This window comes from Chenopodium album, chromosome 22 (genome assembly GCF_948465745.1).
Source record: "Chenopodium album chromosome 22, dcCheAlbu1.1, whole genome shotgun sequence".
Taxonomy (NCBI): Eukaryota; Viridiplantae; Streptophyta; class Magnoliopsida; order Caryophyllales; family Amaranthaceae; genus Chenopodium; species Chenopodium album.
The window spans coordinates 10,652,636-10,673,721 of record NC_137855.1 but is presented as its reverse complement, the minus strand read 5'-3'; the positions used below and the strand labels follow the sequence as shown (position 1 = coordinate 10,673,721).

Below are 21,086 nucleotides of genomic sequence, written 5' to 3'. Positions count from 1 at the left end.
TTATTGCTTGGTTAGACATTTTAGGTACGGAATCTCATACCGAGAAGATTCTAACTCCCCTCCACCCCCCCCCCATCCAAATTCCCCTAGAATCCCATATCCACCTTACCCCCCTATGATTCACAATCCATTCCTTTAATGAACCGTAAAAATCATTCCAAACAAATTTAGACAAGTTTGAGATCCTCATACCAATCCATTTCACTATAACGAACCAAATGACCCCTAGTCTTTTTTTTTATTTCTTTTACATCATTGATTATAATCTATTTTATTTTATTTAAAGCTTTTTCTTTAAATCTTTTTAATCTGTTTACTAATCGAATTACATTGTATCTGTTTCTAACTTGTATACTTATTGCATGTTATTGTTCATAATTTACAGGTTTTAATAAGTATTTAACAATCCAACATCCAAAGATTATTAAAGTTGATAAGCCCTAATCCATTTCAGAGGGTGACTAATAAAGTGAGGACTAATTAATTATCTTACGTCTAGTGTATGATATTTTGTATGTTAAAACTTAATAGTTTTCAAAACTATGTAAAGTTTGATGGTTTTTCAGCTTGTAATCGGTATCTAGATTGTAATTTTTAATTGTGCATTAGAGCATTGATTGTAATTTTTAATTGTGCACTATAACATTGATTGTAAACTCGATGTGCAATAAACTTTTAAACATGTTTGATAGTGAATCATCACGCATAGGACTTAGGGCCTGTTCTCATTGATTGAACTAAACTGAACTGAACTGATCTGAACTCAGCTGAACTGAACTGAAATGAATATTTTATAAGAGAAGGAAATTAGGAGCTAAACTGAACTAAACTGAATTGAGCTGAACTGAACTGAACTGAACTGAACTATACAGAACTGAATTTCAACGTAAGAGAACAAACCCTTAGTTAATTACAAAGATCCCCGTCAAAAAAATTACAAGGTTCAAATGTTCAATATAGGAAATAATTAATAAACTAAGAACGAAAAAATTTAATTAGAAATAGACAAAAATAAAGGCTCTTTTCATTCATTGCTCCTGTCATTAGTCATCAACGGTGACTTGTACAATTCCAAAAATAGAAGTGAAAGGCAAAATAAATAATTATAAATGAATACATATAAGCTTCACTAAAGAAGCAACCAACAACCATTAGTGACATTTCCCATAGTAATGTCACTAACCTGCATATATACCCTAATATATGGATATTTTATCTCTATACCTTTAGTAAAAATAATGGTAAGCTATAAATTGGTAGAAACTAGAGCAATGGGTTGAAATAGTGGTAGCACTTAACATCCATGGTCATAGACTATTTTTCCTCTTCCGTTTTCTCATCTGAAGTGTCACGAGCCGTGTTAGTATTATTGCTGTCATTGTCTACATGCTTTTTGTCGTCCTCTTTGTTTTTACTTCTAGGAGACATCAAAGAATCGAATTTTTCAGTTTTCTCTAACACTATTTCGATCTGAAAACATACAAAGATAAGTCATTGGTAAAATTATAGCATATATAAGACAACCACTTAGAGCATTTTCAAGTAATGCAATATCATCATTTATAAAAATAATCGTTGACATTTTTTTAAAAAAAAGACAATAATAATTTATAAATTAAAAAAGCCCAATTTATAAATTTGATAATAATTGATTTGTGTTGGTGAATGAAAGCCATGTTGCATTTAATTATCATATTTTTAAAATGCCAAAGAAAAATTACCTTGGCTTTTTGAACCATCCGACCTTTGTTTTCATCTTTCATGCCAATAGTGGATGTACATACCTCTATTCTCCAAAGAAAAAAAAAAAAAAAAAAGGTTCATGAAAAATACACTAAAAATCAATATAAAACAATATAAATAAAAATGATAGAAGTGAGAAGTAGAGCAAGTCTATTACTCTTTTGACAAGCAAAACCATTATTCTTTAGAATTTCAGCAATGGTGACAACCGTTGTAATTGCTGTAATACACAAGATTAAAATGTGAATATTTTATTGTTAATTGAAATATAAGAAAATGAACTTAATAGAATATACATTCACTACAAAATTATCAGGTTAGATATACTTAATAGAATACATCATGATTAGAAACCTAGAAAATAAATAAATAATTGTAAGTGTTAATATAGTAAAAACAAAAAAAACAAAAAAAAACAAAAAAAAAACAAAAAAAAAATGTATTGCTTTTTATTTTTGAATTGGAGGAAAAAAAATAGAATTATAAGGAAATCATATGGCACGACAACATACCCATGCCTAATGCAGAAAGCTCGACCTCATTATGTTGTTGTATGTATCTCTGCAATAAGGCACAACAACACACATAAACACTAATTAACATTACAAGGTAAATACCAAATATGACATTAATTAATTAATACAAAAATATTGAAGTAAAATGTTGTAACTAGAACAAAATATTTAACCTTTGCAAGGTTAACATAAAAGAACAAAGGTTTTTTGGTATTTGATACTTGAATTCTGTTCTTCTTTGTTGGTGAAAGGGGAGTTATCACTTCTGTGGATGCCATGTTTTCTCTCTTTGTATCCTTGTTGTTTTATCCTTTTGCTAGCTCTTTTACTAATAGAAATGTGAGGAATTTCTTTTAAGAATTTCAAATTGATTTTGGTAGAAAAGATTATGAAAAGGGTTATAATTAAATTCAATTATAGAATGTATAATGATTGGTGATCAATAAATATGCTTTTTTTCTTAGTAATAATCATCTACCACGTGTTTGGTTAAATATAAGTTAATTTAGGGTTATTTATTAATCATATTTAGAAGCACTTATTAAATAGTGTATGAAGAAAATATCTATCTTAAATTTCTTGTTATATTGCTTATTTTGTCCAATTTAAGCAATTTGACTTATTATAGACAATTTATCTCTAAATGAAAGGCTATATATTAATTTTGTCCTTGTAAATTTTGTCCCTTGATTATATGCATAAGGTATAATTGTCTAAACACAATAGATCTCAAACTTAAAGGTAGGATTTTGTATTTTTAAAAAAATGTGTCAAGATAATGTTTATTGAATTTTGAAAGTTGTTTAGATTTTGTTGTATAGTGTTTCAAAGTGATTGAAACTCACATTTATAATTTTCTCATAAAATAGAAATAATTATTTAATTAGGACATAAAACAATAGAATAATAAATATAATTTAAGGGTTCATATGTAAATAAATATTTTAAGGGACATAATTGTCTCAACATAATTATAAAAAATAGAATAAATATATAAAGGGTAACCCTTGTAATACAAATCGAGATGGGAAATGTAATACTAACTACGATGGTTTGCCACATGGTTCATATAATAATTTGTGTAATACTAATTTTTTTTAATTTTTTTTTTACAAAAAGAAATAAAAATTATTAATAAAAGATATTCAATATTAATTATTTATAATTTATACTTCCTCTATTTTTTTATTATTGCACCATACAAGTTGGGCACAATAATTTTGGTAGTGCGAAAAGGAAGAGAGAGAAAGGTAAAAATACAAAAGTGTCCATGAGATGTAAACATAAACTAAAGAATAAGGATGAAAAAGTAAGGGTATGTTGGGTATTTACAGTGTGAACATAGATAATTTTTGTTTTAAAATGAAAATGGTGCAATATTTGTGAAATTTCCTTAAAAGGCAAGTGGTACAATATTAAAAGAACAGAGGAAGTATTTATTGTTAACTAAAGATACCTATCAAAATTCTGCATTGATATATGTCGTATTGATTAAATTAAAACTTCTTTTTAAAAAACATACGTAGTACTTCCTTCGTTCTGTTTAGTTGACGCGTTTGATTTAGGCACACATATTAAGGAGATTAGAGAGAGTGAGAGAGAATGAAAAAGCAAGTGGAGTACCTTGTAAATGCAAGGTAAAAAATTTACCCCAAAAGGAAACGTGTTAACAAAAAAAAAAACTTTCTAAAAAGAAATACGTGTCAATTAAAAGGAAACAGAGATAGTATATTATAACTTTAGCAACTTTTCTCAAAAATGAAATTTCTAAAAAAACTCATTAGCAACAAATGTAAAACCCAACTAGCAATCAAAGTTCTTCCAAGGTGGGTAAGAACGTGTAGTTTGGAACTTCTAATTCTGGACTTCCTAGAAAAATTTGGGCAGAAAATATTTTGGGCTATTGGACACCCTATTTTGGCCCATTTTTTGTTTCTCAAAAGGGAAGACTTTAGACTTCCTAGAATTCGGTCCATAGTACTCCCTCTGAGTCAAATAAAGCGAAAATCGAAACCATTTTTTTTTTTTTTTTTTTTTTTTTTTTGTGTTTAGAGAGCCACAAGGGCGGGGGTGAGAATCGATCCCAAGATCTCTTGGAATCAGGTGGAGACACACAAAATTAGAGTGGGAGTTCAAAATACTTTGTTCGTCATTTCATTAGTTGATACTCCCTCCGTTTTTTTTTTTATTTGCATCCTTTTTTTCTGGGTATTTTTTTTAAATGCATCACTTCAATTTTTGGTAACTTTATGCTATATTTTATCATTTATCTCTTACTTTAAACCTCATTCAATTTATTTTATCATTTATCTCTCTTCCATGGTCCCACTAAAATAATAAAAATATCTAACATCTCTCACATACTTTCTCTTTTATGGTCTCCATCTTATGTTTACTATAATAATTTATTCACCTACTCACAATATTATATTACTTTCCTAAAACTTTGTGCAATCCAAAGTGATGCAAATAAAAAAAACGAAGGGAGTACAATTTTTTATCAGGTTTGTTAATGTATAAATCAAATTCAAAATATGAAAATCAAGAAATCTATAACAATATTCCATATGATTATTTTTTCTATTATTATTAATCAAGTTGTTTAATACAAAGTAATTAAAGTACTGATACTCATAATTTCAAAAACCCGATCAAATTAAGGGGAGTTTTATATATTTAAGAGTAACATGATGTTGAATTACTACTCTTCTCAACCAAAGCAGGCATCACTTCATCAACTTGTTTTTAATATGATTAGATATGGTGTAATCTGATTCAATGTACTAATTTGACTAAAGTTTAATCATAAATTTACACTATTATACACTAAAATAATGTACCAAGTTTACCAACTAAGATCTTGTTTCGATAAAACTCAAATATTAAAAGCTTGGACTAAACTGAACAGAGCTGAGCTGAGCTAAATTGAATTTCAACATATGAAAACATGCCCTAAATATTTCCTTCATTTTCTTTGAAACGTATCACTTACTTTTTTTTTTTTTTTTTTTTTTTTTTTCATTGAAGCAAAATGTATCACTTACTTTATACTCGTATGCTATAAAACTTTTATCTCTTTTAAGGGTTGATTCACCTTTCCGAGATGAAGGGAGTCAAACATACAAATATAGAATACACCTAATCAAGCAATGCGTTGATATTTCACAACACGTCCATTGATAGCGGCGCAACTTACATAAAGTTAGTCCAATTGTCGGAGGGATAATGGGAAGCTTGTAATCATAAAATTGTACAAATCTAATCAATTAACTAACAAACCAACAAATAATTATTGAATATAATTACAATCGTAAAAATAGTGACAAATTTAATAACTGGCAATCATAATGCACCGCAACGTTTGTAGATTCTTTAGGTAACAAATGAAAAGATGCTTATTTTTGAAGTTTCGTAGAATAACACAAAAGAGAAACTACTTTCCCTTTATTCCAATTGTTTAGTTTAAGTATCATTCCATAGCAGTGACAAACATCCTTTGCGTGGTCTTTTATTTAAACCTCTTTCGTGCAGTGGTACTTACACTTTACGACCCCGAAGCATCATCAACTTTTAGATTCATTCATCGTTCGTGTTCGTTGTAGATGTTCATCAGATTAATTAATTCGTAAGGAACTATTAAAATAGATGAGTAAGATTTTTTTTTTTTTTTTACACGGTAAGATGCAAGGGGTGTCCCTCCTAGTATAGAAGAGGTGGGGTGAGGATCGAATCCATGTCATTGATAAAAGGTGAGATGTGTGCTTGAATATTCTTGACTAATCTACACATTTGTCATTAATAGCTCACTATATGCTACAAAAGTAATCCCCATGTACATGATTTTGTACTAACTATTTCACATTCAATAAATAAAGGGAAGACAATGAACTAACATAGATGTTACACCATTTATCACTAACTAGAATTGTATTAGCTAAAGTAAAACCTTGTTAAGGCCTGTTTTCATACGATTATTTTCAGTTCAGTTCAGTTTACTTCAGCTCTAATAAATTCAGTTTAGTTTACTTCAATTCAGTTCAATTCAGCTCTTAATTTCCTTCTCTTATAAAATATTCATTTCACTTCATTTCAGTTCAGTTAAGCTCTAATAAGTGCAGTTCAGTTCAGTTCAGTACAATTCATCTCATTTCAGTCAATGAAAACAGATCCTTAGTCTTATATGTGGTGATACTCTTTTCCAGCGTGAAGATTGGTATAAAGGCAATAATAAAGTTAACATTGAAGAATTATAAAGGTGTATGGGCAATTGGGCTACAAGCCAATTCATGAGAAAAGACAAGCCCAAAGAGTTCAATATACGTATTCATTTTTTTTTTCTTTTTAAATTTTAAATTTTATTTTTAATAAACTCAAATATTAGCAAAGCTAGGACTGTAGGAGTATGTAGCTTAAGTTAGCAATACTTAGCATCAATGGTTGCATTTGCATCCAATACTTTCGGTTATTTGAAAAGAGTGAATACTATTGACTTAGATTGTTTATATCAATCCTGTCAAAAAAAAAAAAAAAAAAAAACGATTGTTTATATCAATAATGAGGCTCTTTTTAATTTTGAAAAAATGTTCTTAAAGTGATTTTATACAAAACAATACAAGTACTCTACAATCAAGTAATTATTATATTTAGGCTTCTTTTGGAGTTTAACTACAAGCTAAAAAGATCACTATTCACTTTGATATTGGTACAGTTAGTTAAATCTAGGCTAGAATTGCCTCGAATTCCTGAAAATCCTATCACCACAATCATAATATTGTTTTCTTTTTCTTAAGGAATAATTTAGTATTGATTTTATGTAATTAAAAAGTAAACCACAATTTTGCATGATAATCGATCGTACACCTAGAAGGGTCTATGTGTTTATTCATTAATCAATTTTATTTGTCTAATCACAAAAGATTGTCATCAATGATTCAAAGTCATTTAAGTGTCTCCAATGTCAAATTTATTGGACCTTGCATTGAAATCGTTGAATCATTATTTTTATTTTTATTTTAGATGATTACAATTTAGGTTTAAAAAAGTATCAAACAATTTATGTATAGTATGTGTGATCAGTGTGAAAGTGATTTTCAAGACATAAATTTCTATTTTCTTTTCTCTAATCTGACTCTTCTATCCTAAAGTTGATCAAATTTACTACAATTACCAATTTGCTCAATCAAGTTAGTAATAAATTATCCTTATTGACCTTATATATTGGTCATTTTACACAATAAAGTAATTTAATTAACCAGTCTCTATCAACCACTTTTACACCAGCAATTATATAGTCATCACTTAATCAAACCAGCTCATATAATCAGCTAGTCAAACCTGCTCATACAAACAACAACTTACAATTAAGAGTAACAACTAATCTTTCATTGCTAAATAAAGCCTATGTGTGTACAATATAGAGTATTTCCATTCCAACATACTTATGTTAAATTCCAGTTATCATGTCGAGAACATACTATATGGCATATTGCACATACTTCTTTAATTTTAAAGATGTCCAATCATATCTCAATACCCACAATAACATATCGTGTCGTGCTTTTTTCATGCTCGTCATGTTATACCGTGCCTAACCCCACCCCGGACCTAATGTATGCCATCTTTGCCGATACATTGCATGCTAATGTAGTCCCAAATCTTACAAAAACAATCTTTACAAGAAGACTAGTAGGGCTACATAAGAAGGTGAGATGAAGCCACGATTATTATGACGGCAAATAGACGGCCTTTGAATTTCATAATCAACAATAATTATTATTAAATAAGGTCAAATCTCAAAGGTTAGAGTTCATACTTTATGGTACTCCATAGTTGTAAAGCATGCATTGAGGCCAACTATGTTCAATTGTCTCAAATTATAATTAGACTTGGTCAAAATTTTCTTCCCTCTTTTTTCTTATGAAATTAATTTATTTTATTTATGTGCAATTATATTCGAAAGAATCTGGTACCACCTGATCTGAATCTTACAAAAAATTATTTACTGTTTTCCCGACATGCCGACAATATACCTATGTTTCAAAATTAAAAAAGATTAGTGGCCATTTTTTCTTTTGGTCCCCTTTCACTTTGAATCATTTGTGGTGTTCAAATTTATTCCTATTTTTAGTGCTTTCAATTTTGGAGTACAAGTACTTAATTTTCTTTTTCTTTTCATAATAATAAATAAATAAATTATTAAACATTGTTCATGGTTTACACGCACACTACTACTACGAAACCTTTTTTCATTCATAATTTTTTTGGTACGAGTAGGTACAAAACCGACAAGAGGAATTTTTTTTTTGTGTAAAACAAAATATGATCCAAATTGAATAATTTAACCTATATAAAACTAATTATTGGTCATTTGAAAGTTGAATGTTATAATGATTTAATTTCCTTCAACAAAAAATTGAAACTTATGTAAATATCCAATAGGAAGTAATATATTTATAGAAAGAAAGAATTTACTTAAGTATGGCATTTAATTTTCAATGACTTGCACACATAAAGATTTAATATGGTGTTTCTTTATACAATTTTTATTTTGAGGTGTTTTCTATTTGATGTACCACATTGCACCCACGTTTATACTTTGAATTATTTTATGATTGGTGTAAACATTATACCACCATGCCCTTCAGCCTACAATATTTATTTACATAATTTCAGTCATTTCTTCTAACTTTATCCATCACCTTCACTTATCGGTCTCTATATATGTGCATTGATATTTATTTTGCGGTCTATATATATTTATCATGATATTTATCTCTTATGACATTAAGTTCTAGTAGTGTTTGGAATAGGAATTTTTAACCTTAGCCTTCCTTGGCTCTCTTCCTTTTTTTTTCTTTTTTTATTTTATTTTATTTTATTTTATTTTTTAAATAGTGGGAAGGCTAATGTACATAAACACGAAAAAATAGGTTTACTTGGATCATTTATCTTACTTGTGCATTAATTTTTTTTTTTATTTTAACTTTTTACCAAAACACTCCAATTCAAAGCCCATCCTAGCTTGCAATTCTACCCCATCATTTTTTTTTAATAACCAATAACTTATCCATTTTACGTAGTACTTATTATTATAACAAAACTAGTTATTCTATTACATTATCTAATATAGAGTAATTTTTTTAAAAATACCCCAATATTACAAATTTATAAGTAGTATATCTCGTACAATAGCACGGTACGAGTGCGTTTTAATTCATTAAGTAATAGAGATTGGACATCTATCCTTATCCTTTTGTTTTTTTGTAAAATTGTACAAAGTAATACTTAAAGTGTTTTACCACCAATATAGCTTTCTCTATGGTTTGTTGTTAGCTAAGATGCATTAGCCAATCAAACTAATACTACACACATGCAACCTCGTGTGATGAAATATAATTCCAAATATGATAAGGTATTAAAATTAAAATTAAAATTAAAATTAAAATTGATTCATTAACTTAGGAAGTACTGTATTAAATTCAGAAGACAATCAATTTTGTCAGTAATCATCATATAATCATCTTGTGCTGTTGTGCACCTCGTACAACTTCCATCATTGTCTTCGTGCAACAAGTTACGTAGCAAAATTGCCCAACCATTGTACTTTGATAAAAGTTTTAATTTGTATATCGTTGTACGTGCTGTAAGTCTAGGTTTAATGTTAGATTTTCATTGCTCCTTCCCTGCAACTCTATTCGCCATATTTGATCTAAGTAGCTCTCATAAGAATAGGTCGAATGAGACAAATTAAATAAAACAAAGAGTGTGTTTTTTTGAAACTTTATTTATCCGTATTTCAAGAAGTTTTATGATCTATGAAACATAAATCCATATGATCGACTGAATTCCCTAACCTTTACATCATCTTTCCTTTACACGCACCTCTCTTTTTACAAAAGGTTTTGTGTGAGACCGGACTCACGTGAGACCGGGTTCAATAACAAAAGTCCAATAAAAATTAAAGGTGCGGGCTAACTAAACCCGATCGCGAGGCCCGCAACACCAAAAACATGATAGTGGACTCACGTGAGTCCGTCTCACCCAAAACTTTACCCTCTTCTTATCATCTATCCTATCTTAAATTGTCTTGCTGAAGAAAATCATCCCATAACTTAATAAATAAGTGATGGATATTACTCCCTACATTGATCCTAGCTTAGCTCGTCTTGTTGGAGATTGAAAATAATCATGTACATAACTTAAAACGGGTGATTGATGGAAATACAATAACTACTAATTTTGAACTGGATTAGATCGAGTGTACCTAGTAATCCCAAACAAAACAGATAAACCGGTGAAGAAATTAAATACCTCAATGGTAGGTCAACAAAAGAACCATGATAAGACTTTATTTCACTCACACAAGTCACAAGAGAAGGTAAAAAAAATTACAGCAAAGTAAAGAAACACGAGCAATAGCACAAGTTCATAACTAACCACTTCTAAGCTGTAAATTTGTAAATGGTATAAATCAATCAATAGTATTTGAGATATTGCTATATTTAGTCATGTCACGTTCATTCCATGAATACATAATAATGTACTATTATGAGTCGTGCTAATTAAGGCCACATAATATATGAGTAGTGAGTAGTAGTAGTACTTGCGAATATGAATACTTAATTGTATGATTAATATGATATGATATACTACTAACCAAGAAAATGAAAGATATTGTTGTCACTTCAATATCCCTTACATTCATACCCAAGAAGATTATATTAGATAAAGTGTAGGGCACTAATTTTAAAGTACTATGATGATAAAATGCATTTACTTTCCAACTCTCTCTCTCTCTCTCTCTCTCTTTTATTTATTTATTTATTTATTTATTTATTTATTTATGCATTTATCTCTACGTAGAGTTGTTTGTTGAGTTTGCTAAACTAAATGACAAACATGGAAATTGATATTACAAGGATTATTTTCTTGCTATAGAATGAAGCTATTCTTCAATACAATTTGTTAGCATCTCATCATGTAATTAACTCATTATTGATGATTGGTCTTGATTGTAATGTTAATCTCTAAATTAAATTAATTTTAGTTGGATTATATAGAATTTCGGCTGGGGCTAGTTGTTGATCCATCAAAAGAACTATGTACGATTCTAAAAATAATAATAATTCTTGTGACAAATGCAAATGAATTACTACAAATACTTTTAAACCTATAAACTTCATAAATAACTAAATATTTTATAATATCATGAAGCATAATAAAAAGATGACCTAAAAGCAATAACTAAATAACTAAAAATAAGAAAATTAATACAAAGTTAATTATATAATCAACATAACTAATACTATGTACTTCATTAGTCATCTCTTACCTAGTAGTTATCCTATTTGCATGTATAATTAGTTTATGCAGAATGTGTTGATGTAATGCTTGCATCACAGTAGTTATACGAAGTACTTGTACATGATAAGATCATTCTACGCGTTTGTAAAAGATTACAAATTGATTTTATTTTTGAAATTGTCGTGTAGTAGTGCTGCCTCATTCAATTCATTCACTCGAACTTTTTCACAACCTAATTAATCTGAAAAAATTATACTATTACACTACAAAAGTGTCCTTGAACATATTGTTTGGCTAAAAATAAGAGGGGCATAATATAAAAGGAGAATTAGAACACGTTGACGAACATAAAAAAGGGCAAAAGAAGCAAAGTTAAGAGGGAATGAGGCCAATTTGAATAAAGCATGCAATAAAGCAATCAATAAAGTGAACAATAGAGGTTCATTCTTGACTTCTTTTTTCTATTCTCAATTATAAAATAATTAAAAAAAACAGCTAAAATATTGTAAAAATTGTCCTATATATTTAATCGATAATAAAGTCGGTCCAATGTCATCATTTATTTATTTATAAAGTATGCTTTTTATAAAAAATTAATTTGATCTTATACATTATTTGTTTGTTATGGTTACGATGACTAGTAATACTCGAATTTGATTGAATTGGCCCCTCTAAAGATTTTCAAAAATTTGTTTAAAAAAAGTGGGGCCTTAATGTTGCCGGAGATTAAAATAGGGGTTGGTGTTATGAGTCGTCTATTTCATCGGCTCTACTCCTTTACGTGTGAGTTGTGATACATCATCTAGTTTAATATCCCACGTGCACATTGTGGAATTTTGGATTTCTTATTTGACTATATAAGTTTTATTTTGGAATATTCATTTTATGAATGAAGGTTGCTTGAAATTATAAATAAAAATGATTTTCTTCTTATAATAAAACAAATTTATTATGAGATATGAACATCTCTCTTATGGAGTAGAATTTAAAACTTTTTCGGATATTTAATTACTTTCCAACAATTTGGTGTAGGCGTGAATATAATTTCATCTAATTTTATACAATCAACCATCATTCCATCACTACTATATAAAGTACAAAAGTACATGTGTCATATCCACAACAAAAATTTCCTTTTAAAATTACTTTTTTTCTTTTAACTTTTTTTTTTCCTTAAAAAATAAAAGCTAATTTATTTATCTTTTTACAAAAATTATACCGCCTAAACAACCCAAAAAAAATAGAACAATAACAACATTTAAAAGGTATGTTTACCTTATTTTCACTTATTTCAGGTTTAATAAGGTCAGATAAGTTCAAATAAGTTAAGATGATTTAATACAAGTTCAGTTTAGGAAAAATAAGTTCTGATAAGGGTTTCCCAACTTCAAATTACAAGTAAAATTAGTTTTAATAAGTTCAAGTAAATTAAGTTTTTTTTTAAAAAAAGATAAAAAATAATACACTACGTGGCAATTGAATATAAATTCTTAAATCTCATATAGACTAAATTAAGCTCGTGCGATGCAGGGGTCCCTATATATTAATAATTTAAATTTAGGTTCTGTTCACATTTATTTAATTTTAGTTCAGTTCAGTTCAGCTCTAAGCAGTTATGTTCAGTTCAGTTCAGTTCAGTTCTTAAATTCCTTCTCTCATGATATATTCATTTCAGCTCAGTTCAGTTCAACTCCAATCGATTCAGTTCAGTTCAGCTCCAATCAGTTAAGTGTAGTTCAATTTGGTTTGGTTCAGTTCACTTCAGCTTAATTTCAGTTCAGTTCAATTCAGCTCCAATCAGTTTAGTTCAGTTTAGTTTAGCTCCAATCAATTCATTTCAGTTTAGTTCAGTTCAGTTCAACTCCTAATTTTCTTCTCTCATAAAATATTAATTTTAGCTCTATTCAGCTCAGTTCAATTAAGCTCCAATCAATTCAGTTCAATTCAGTTTAGTTCCACAATTCAGTTAAGTTCAGCTAAGTTCAGTAAATGTGAACTAAACTGAGCTGAAATGAATATTTTATGGGAGGGGAAAATTGGTTTTGAACTGAATTGAACTGATTGGAGCTGAACTGAACTGAAATTAAGTAAATGTGAACAGGCCTACTTATTTGTCTAATCTTATACAATTAAAATTCACACATATATAACACTACATATTTTGTAATTTTTTTGTTTAAACAACAAAACAAACCAATTCTTGAACAAAAAATAGAAAGAACCTAAAATATGATGTGAAGCTAACTTTATTCAAATTGTGGTGAAATTGATGAATGACCTTCCACCATCCTTTGTAAATCAATTGCTAATTGTGTCATTTGATGAGTTGCATACTTACCGCTCTTTGCAAAATTAACATTTATGACTGACTTGATTACCGTTCATCACATTCTAGAATTTCAGGAGTTTGAAAAACATGCTGAATTTAAAGTGATAATAAAATTTTATCATTAGATATGGTAAACTTTAATATGATAATTTTGTTTAATTTTTAATGGAAAAATGATAAAGAATGAGCGGACGTTTTTTTTTTTTTTTTTTTTTTTTTGCAAGATAACAAGAAAGGATAAAAAAACTAATTTTTTAGCTCTTTAAAAAAGGATAATTTTTAGTTTTTTAAATAATTTAAGTCATAATAAAAAAAAACTATTCGTTATTTGACAGGCTAAAGTCGTATCACCTTATCAAAAATAATTCCTAAGTCCTCTAACTTATGCAGATAGGGAAGAAGGGTCGAACCACAGGGAACAAGTCAATTTATTCTTAATAAATTAAAGGTAATCTAAATTATTAAATAACCAATTTGTTATTGTTAAGGGAAACTAAACTACAGTGATTAAGAATAGGGAGAATCAATGAATAAAAGGCCTAGGGCATATGTTCATCAATAAATAATACTCCAGGGTAAAACATAACAATCAATCATCAATGCATCAATTAATCATAAAGGGCTTTCGCTACGTATTACAATCACATAATTAATCTACCGGTATTAAATCGCATCTCTCGAATCTTGATCTAATCATTTATAAATTAACTGCCTATTGAAACTAAGCCTAAACATCAATTCTCATCTCTCGAATCTCGAATCAATTCAATATTGCTTAACTCATACAATTAAACCAGGCCTAATCTTATTGCATAGCATTAAAACAATCAATAGGAAATTAATCAAGCATTGACAACCGATAACAATAAATTACCCCTTCTTATTATTTATGGATCCCCACAAACCCTAGAAAGAAAAATACTCACACATAATTGAATCTAAACTAATCAAAGCAATTAAACAAAACATGATGAATTAAAGAAATTAAATTATTGAAAATAAAGGAGAAGTGTAGGCGTGGTTTGTAGTTCGCCTACGTTAGCATGTTGTGAATATGTTTGGCACTCATAAGAAGTGGGAATTGACATTACGATCAGGGACAACGATTAGGGACAAAGCAAAGTAGGGAGCTGCCAACAAGTTTTTAAGGAACTTGTAAACCGTTCACGGATCATAAAAGGCAATCACGAATAAGGGACAACGATAGGCAACAACGATTGACCCGTGAAGGTTACACCCCATTCATAATCCATGACATTACTAACTTCATATGGTTCAGAACCACGAAAGGAGGATCGGGGATGATGGTACGAAGTGAGTCATGGAGTCACATTCGCCCGTATTGGCCTTTACTCGATTCTTATTGTGAAAAGTATTCGTACGATCTCAAAGGCATGCAAACAAAGATTCAATTTGCTCTAAACTATTATTAAATTGGTTGAATATTAATGCAACACATAATTCTATAATATTTGTGACCACTTTGATTAAATAACAAGATTAAAAGAACCTAAACCGGTTGTCCAAACTATCTTATTAGGCGTGGTATTCAATTACATATTCCCTTTAACATGCAATATGGTGATCATAATAACAATAATAGAATAAATATTAATATTGGAAGCAATCTAACGATAATATCGTCAGTCAAATCAAATAAAAATAAACCTAATCATGATATTAGCAGCATAAAATAAAATAAGTAATTAAATTAATTACTCACATTCCGCGCGCTCCTTTGAATTGCTACATCATGAATAAATTGTTAGTAACTTCAATAAAAATATAAATTAAATGAAAATTAAATTAAATAAATATAAAGTTGATTTGGTCCAAATCCTCAGTTAATTATACCTTTCACACCTTGGTTTAAGTACAGCATCTGGGGTCAAGTATGGACTCCTTAGAGTGCTTAGGGGAATTATTATGGAAGAATAAGGAGGCTTGAAATTAGGTTAAAGAGGGAGAAGAGAATGATTTTTGGTGTAAGGTGAGAGAGGATGATTGTTGGTGCGCCGAACTGCAGATATGAGGGGGTATTTATAGAAAAAATGAGTAGAGGGAACGGGAACACACGGAACCCTAAAAAGATAAAAACCCTAAAAAAGGCTACCGCTACACGACAGATTCTACCGTGAAATGGGGAATATTTGTGTGACGTGGGATATTTTGGAGTGACACGGAACATATTTGACCTACGGGAAGTGAAAACCATGACACGGCATGTATCTACCGCAAAAGGGGAAAGTCCACCGTGGCACAGTGTAGTACACCGTGTCACGGTGAAAAAAAGCACATGGAAATGACGAGGAAAAGCACTGTTTCACAGTGTGTGTACCGCGACACGGCAAAAAACACCGCGACTCGGCAAGGTCCACCGTGGCACGGTATAGTACACCGTGTCATGGTGAAAAAATCACGTGCGGAATGACGCGGAAAAGCACCGTGTCACGGTATGTGTACCGCGACACAGAAAAGACTGCCGTGACACGGTACCAGCTGCCGCGCCACGTCAGCATCCCCCGCGACGCAGCAGTTTTACACTATGCGCGATAGTTCCAGTTTTTTATGCATTTTAAAATCACGATATCTTTTGATCTGTAACTGGGAATAAGGTATATAATATATCATTGGAAAGCTTATCAAGTTTACTTTCTAACCCAATTAGAATCAGGTTTAAATAATTTGTAGATTTTAAGATATGGACGTTTTAGTAGAAGGGTGTCGGTTTTAGGTCGAGTTTAGTGTTTGGCTCATATCTTCTTCGTTTCAAATTGGATTGGGCTTATGATTTATTGTTGGAAAGCTTATTTCAAGGTCTATCCAACCAAATAATAACTGGATCAAAATTATGGGACCATTAAATCAGTTTCTCTCGGGTTTGTGATATAGACACGGAAAGTGAAAAGTAAGTTATGGTTTAGGAAAAAGAGCTAGGAAATGGATTGGTTTATGAAATGTATTGAATGGAAATATGGATTAAGCACTCCAAAGTTAAATAATCAACCCGACCAATAATGGCGGTGAAAGGTTGTTCATCATCGGGTTTGGTTTTGGGGAGAGAGTTTTATGTGTCTACAAGAAGAAATCGTTACCAAAGTTAACGGAAATAATGAATTGAATTGAAAATCAAAGTTTTAGAGAGAGAAACAAGAGAGAAGTTTAAGCTAGAAACTAAGTAGAGAGAGAAAAGCAAAGAGAAGAGATAATTGTATCAAACAACTAAAAACGTATTTATACAAAGCTCCTAAAAATCCTAAGTAGAGACTAAGCAAAAATCACCGGAAATCCCCTTCAAGACACGCGTCCGGTCGGGCGAGGCACCGCCCGGCCAGGCTCACCTTTTTAATTCCTAAATCATGTCTTGCGCCCGGCCGGGCGTGAGACAGGGCAAGGAGTGCTTTCTTCCTTCTTTTGCCCCACCCGGTCGGGCGCGCCTCAGGGCGAGGTGGCTGACCGGGCAAGGCCTACTTGGGCACCAACTTGGATTTTTGATTGGGCTTTGATTCTAAGCCTTATCCGGATTTCCTCTTCGGGACTTGATGAAACTCGGTCCAAAGCCTCGGTATCTTCAAAGTCGAGCCCTTAATCACCGATTTGATGACTCCAACCGGCCTTGGGCTACGAAAGGTGGTCGTGCTCTTCCAATGCTCATAGTTGCTCCAAATAAATCCCGGAAAAATGCTCCAAATATGCAATCCCCACAAAACTCAACAAAAAATACGAAAACACTAGAAAACACAAATTAGTAATAAAAGTGGAAAACTCTACTAATTATGACCAAGGGACGGGGGTAAATCACTATATAAAATAAACATATTATTATTTTTACCTAAGTGAAAAAATTCTTAAATCTCATTCGTCACATTTGATTAGGTGGCGAGTGAATTTTTTAATTCTAAAATAATATACAATTCTAATTTTTAATTGGTCGAAATAGTACCTTTACTTATCTAGTTCTAATAACAATAATTGGTATGTTAAAATTAACAAAATCATACATAATAAAATTATTGATCACTTGTGAAAGTACAAATTTTTTTTCCAAATCTTGCTCATAATATAATTAATTTTAATCCAAAAATTATATATATAAAAAAATTATATTATACCAAATTGATTTCAATCTACAAATAGGACGCAGTAATGCATACTGCAACCAAATAGTACATAAATATTCAATCTTGCAAGTTGAAAGTACTACAAATAACATTTACAAACAAATAGTATTATAAAACTATTACATTGACTTTATGATTTTTTACTTAGTTGATAGGCTTTGTAAGAAAATATTGAAATGAGTTGCACAAATATAGGATATAAATAGAAGCAAAAATTATTAAAAATTATTGATATAAAAATGAGATAACTTAAGAAACCAGTTAAATATAACCGGTCTCTTTAATGAAAAAAGAAAGCAACGCAAAAATTATGAAATGCATTAGCAGCATCAAAGAGACCTATTATCTAAATAACTGGTCCCGTCTCTCAAGAAGAAAAAAAAACTGATCACTTTGATATTCTTAAAAGAAAACCACTGGCACAACGCAAAGCTCTTGTAACAATAGCAGCATCAAAGAGACCTGCTCTCTATAATAAGCAGTCTATTAGATATTTTGTAAAAAAAAAAAAATTCTTGTTATTGCTGAGTCACATGACTCAGTGTGCACCTGAATACATCCGCCCAATGAAAAATGCTTATTATAAGAATAAAAACATTAAAAAAATAACACATAAAAATAGGAATAAAATTGTTAAATAATAAATTTAAACACGTTTATGTAAAATATTTATATATTTATATTAAAAAGTAAAAAGCAAATATACCGATGAAAATTATATTAAAAAATTGATCTAAAATATGTAACGATACATATAAATCCTAATATTATTATGAAATATGAACCATGGGATGCACGATTTTTTTATTATTAAATGTATCATATTGAGAAGAGTATTCCTCTATGTTAAGAGCGTTTCAGGATATAGGTTTTACCACATCAATTAACTATCTGATTCTGCATGCTATAGCTAGAAAAGTCTCTCGGCAAAGGGAGTGGGAGATTGGGAATCAAACTCACGTGAAACAGACTCACATAAAACCTTCTGTTCCAAATTGTAAGATATGTAAATCAAACAGAAGGTTTTACATTTGTAAGATATGTCAAATTGTCAATTGCAAGTACAATGATTCTATTATAAACGAACGTATGAGGATTTATTTTTTTTATTTATTTTAAATTTATTTTTATCATAGAAAAGCTATCTATATTTATCATTTATATTGCACTGGAGACTTGGAGTAGTGTATTATATCTTTAAAAAAATCTTATCATACAAAAGTTATTAACTATTTTATTATATTTTTTTCTAACCAACTTGTTTTTTTTATTACATTGAAATAGGCAATCACAAATGATATACTTAAATATTAAAAAACTTTTTTATTAGAGCAAACAATTATATTATATAGAATTTATATCTAATATAATTATGAGATAAATGAATCTAAACTCTCAAATTTCATTCGTTAATTTTGCTTAGGTGGCAAGTGATTTTTTTAATTCTAAAATAAAATAGAATTCTAATTTTAATTGATTGGTTGAAATACTCTTTCTGATGTGGCGCTCCTAATAATCCCGAAAATGTCTATTTTATTTATATATACTAGATGAAACCCGTGCGATGCACGGTTTATTTGAATTTTTTAAAACATTTTTTTTATTTTTTTGCTAAAATTTGTGACATATTTAGATAAAATTTCTAATATCAAAAGATAATATTTTATATTTAATTAGTTTAAACTTAAAAATTTTATTCGCTAATTTTGCTTACATGGCATTTGTATTATTTAATTCTAAAATAAATTAATAATAATCTCTTATTTGATTGGCTACAACTAAAATTTATAATCCTACGTGGCGCGCTAAGAAAATTAAATCCTACGTGACTCTCTAAAAACTCTAGAAAAAACTCCCATATATATATATATATATATATATAGATTAGATTTTTCGCTTACGTGGCGTGACACTGCCAAGTGCCGATGTCTCATCGCCTGATTGCGAGACCGACTTTATATACTACCTCCGTTTCATATTATTTGCAACGATTAGACATTTTTCCTCTCTATTTTATGTCAAATCATTGCAAATAATGTGAAACGGAGGTAGTATTAGTGATATGATAATATGAAATGATATTAGATTAGATTTGTGATATACATTACCAAACATAATTTTGAAACAAAAACAAAACCTTAACCATTACATAGATACGTACGTACTCAATTAAGCAAGAGATATACTAGTATCATTTAACATATTATGAGAAAGAGCGCAGGTGTCATACGATTAAATAACGATATGATGTAACCTGTAGGAAGATTAATCAAACTTGAAACACATCACTAATTACTCCGGCCGTAATATATAATCATGCAATAAATAATTATTAATATAGAATAATAAATTAAAGATAACTTGCCTTGAGGTCTAAGCAAAACTTAGCATAATATGAAGTATGATGAGTTGAATCAAGAATGATTGTTTGTATAAAATTTCAACGTACAATAGTTTGGAATACATGGATCCCAAAACCATAACTATCAATTTTTAAGATTCTTAACCTTCATAAGAATACTTCATTTTTAAATAGAGTTTTTTTTATACATACTTTGTATCTGTATAACAAAATTAAATATGCCTCGAAAAAAAAATAAAAGAAATCCATATGAATTATACCAAATCACCATTGATGATATACATGATGATCAATTGTCTCTTTAGTATATTTTTTAATTTTTAAAACATTAGACATACTTTAATTTTGATTTTAAAAGCATGTTTGGCAAAATTAGTTGTTAAAATATGTGATACTCCTTAATATATATAGTAGCTGTTAGTTGTTGTAGTAATCATTTGTTGTTATATTTGTTGTTACAGAGTAGTATAGATCAAGGTGAGTTGCTGGCTCATCTCTATTCATCCCATATGGAAAAATTCCAACTTTATCTTAATTTGTTTTTTCGTCCCCTATAAATTTGAAACCTAAGACTTTTCATGAATCAAAATATATCTTTGATGAATATAATACATAATTAATTACTTCGTATATCCTTAATTATGTATATAGATCGACAAACTATTAACATATGGTTGTATTTTATATATAATTTTATTGAACCATCAAACATT

General features: G+C 29.5%; 1 protein-coding gene across 1 annotated transcript; it reads right to left on the bottom strand.

Annotated features, from left to right (window-relative positions):
• Positions 1–1,312: 1,312 nt before the first annotated feature.
• LOC145603938 (uncharacterized protein At2g34160-like) lies at positions 1,313–2,536 on the bottom strand. Its single transcript, XM_081659905.1, has 5 exons — positions 2,432–2,536; positions 2,256–2,304; positions 1,901–1,963; positions 1,722–1,786; positions 1,313–1,470 (listed from the first exon to the last, which is right to left on the bottom strand). Exons 1-5 carry the CDS (start codon positions 2,534–2,536, stop codon positions 1,315–1,317), a joined length of 438 nt encoding a protein of 145 aa, XP_081516031.1. The 3' UTR covers positions 1,313–1,314.
• Between the last annotated feature and the right edge of the window lie 18,550 nt (positions 2,537–21,086).

Bases quoted from the DNA above. Each gene is read 5' to 3' on its own strand.
- LOC145603938 (XM_081659905.1), bottom strand. From the start codon at position 2,536: ATGGCATCCACAGAAGTGATAACTCCCCTTTCACCAACAAAGAAGAAC. The intron at 2,305-2,431 runs GTTAAATATTTT...GCCTTATTGCAG, and splicing joins TTTATGTTAACCTTGCAAAG to AGATACATACAACAACATAA. The intron at 1,471-1,721 runs GTAATTTTTCTT...GTATGTTTTCAG, and splicing joins GGATGGTTCAAAAAGCCAAG to ATCGAAATAGTGTTAGAGAA.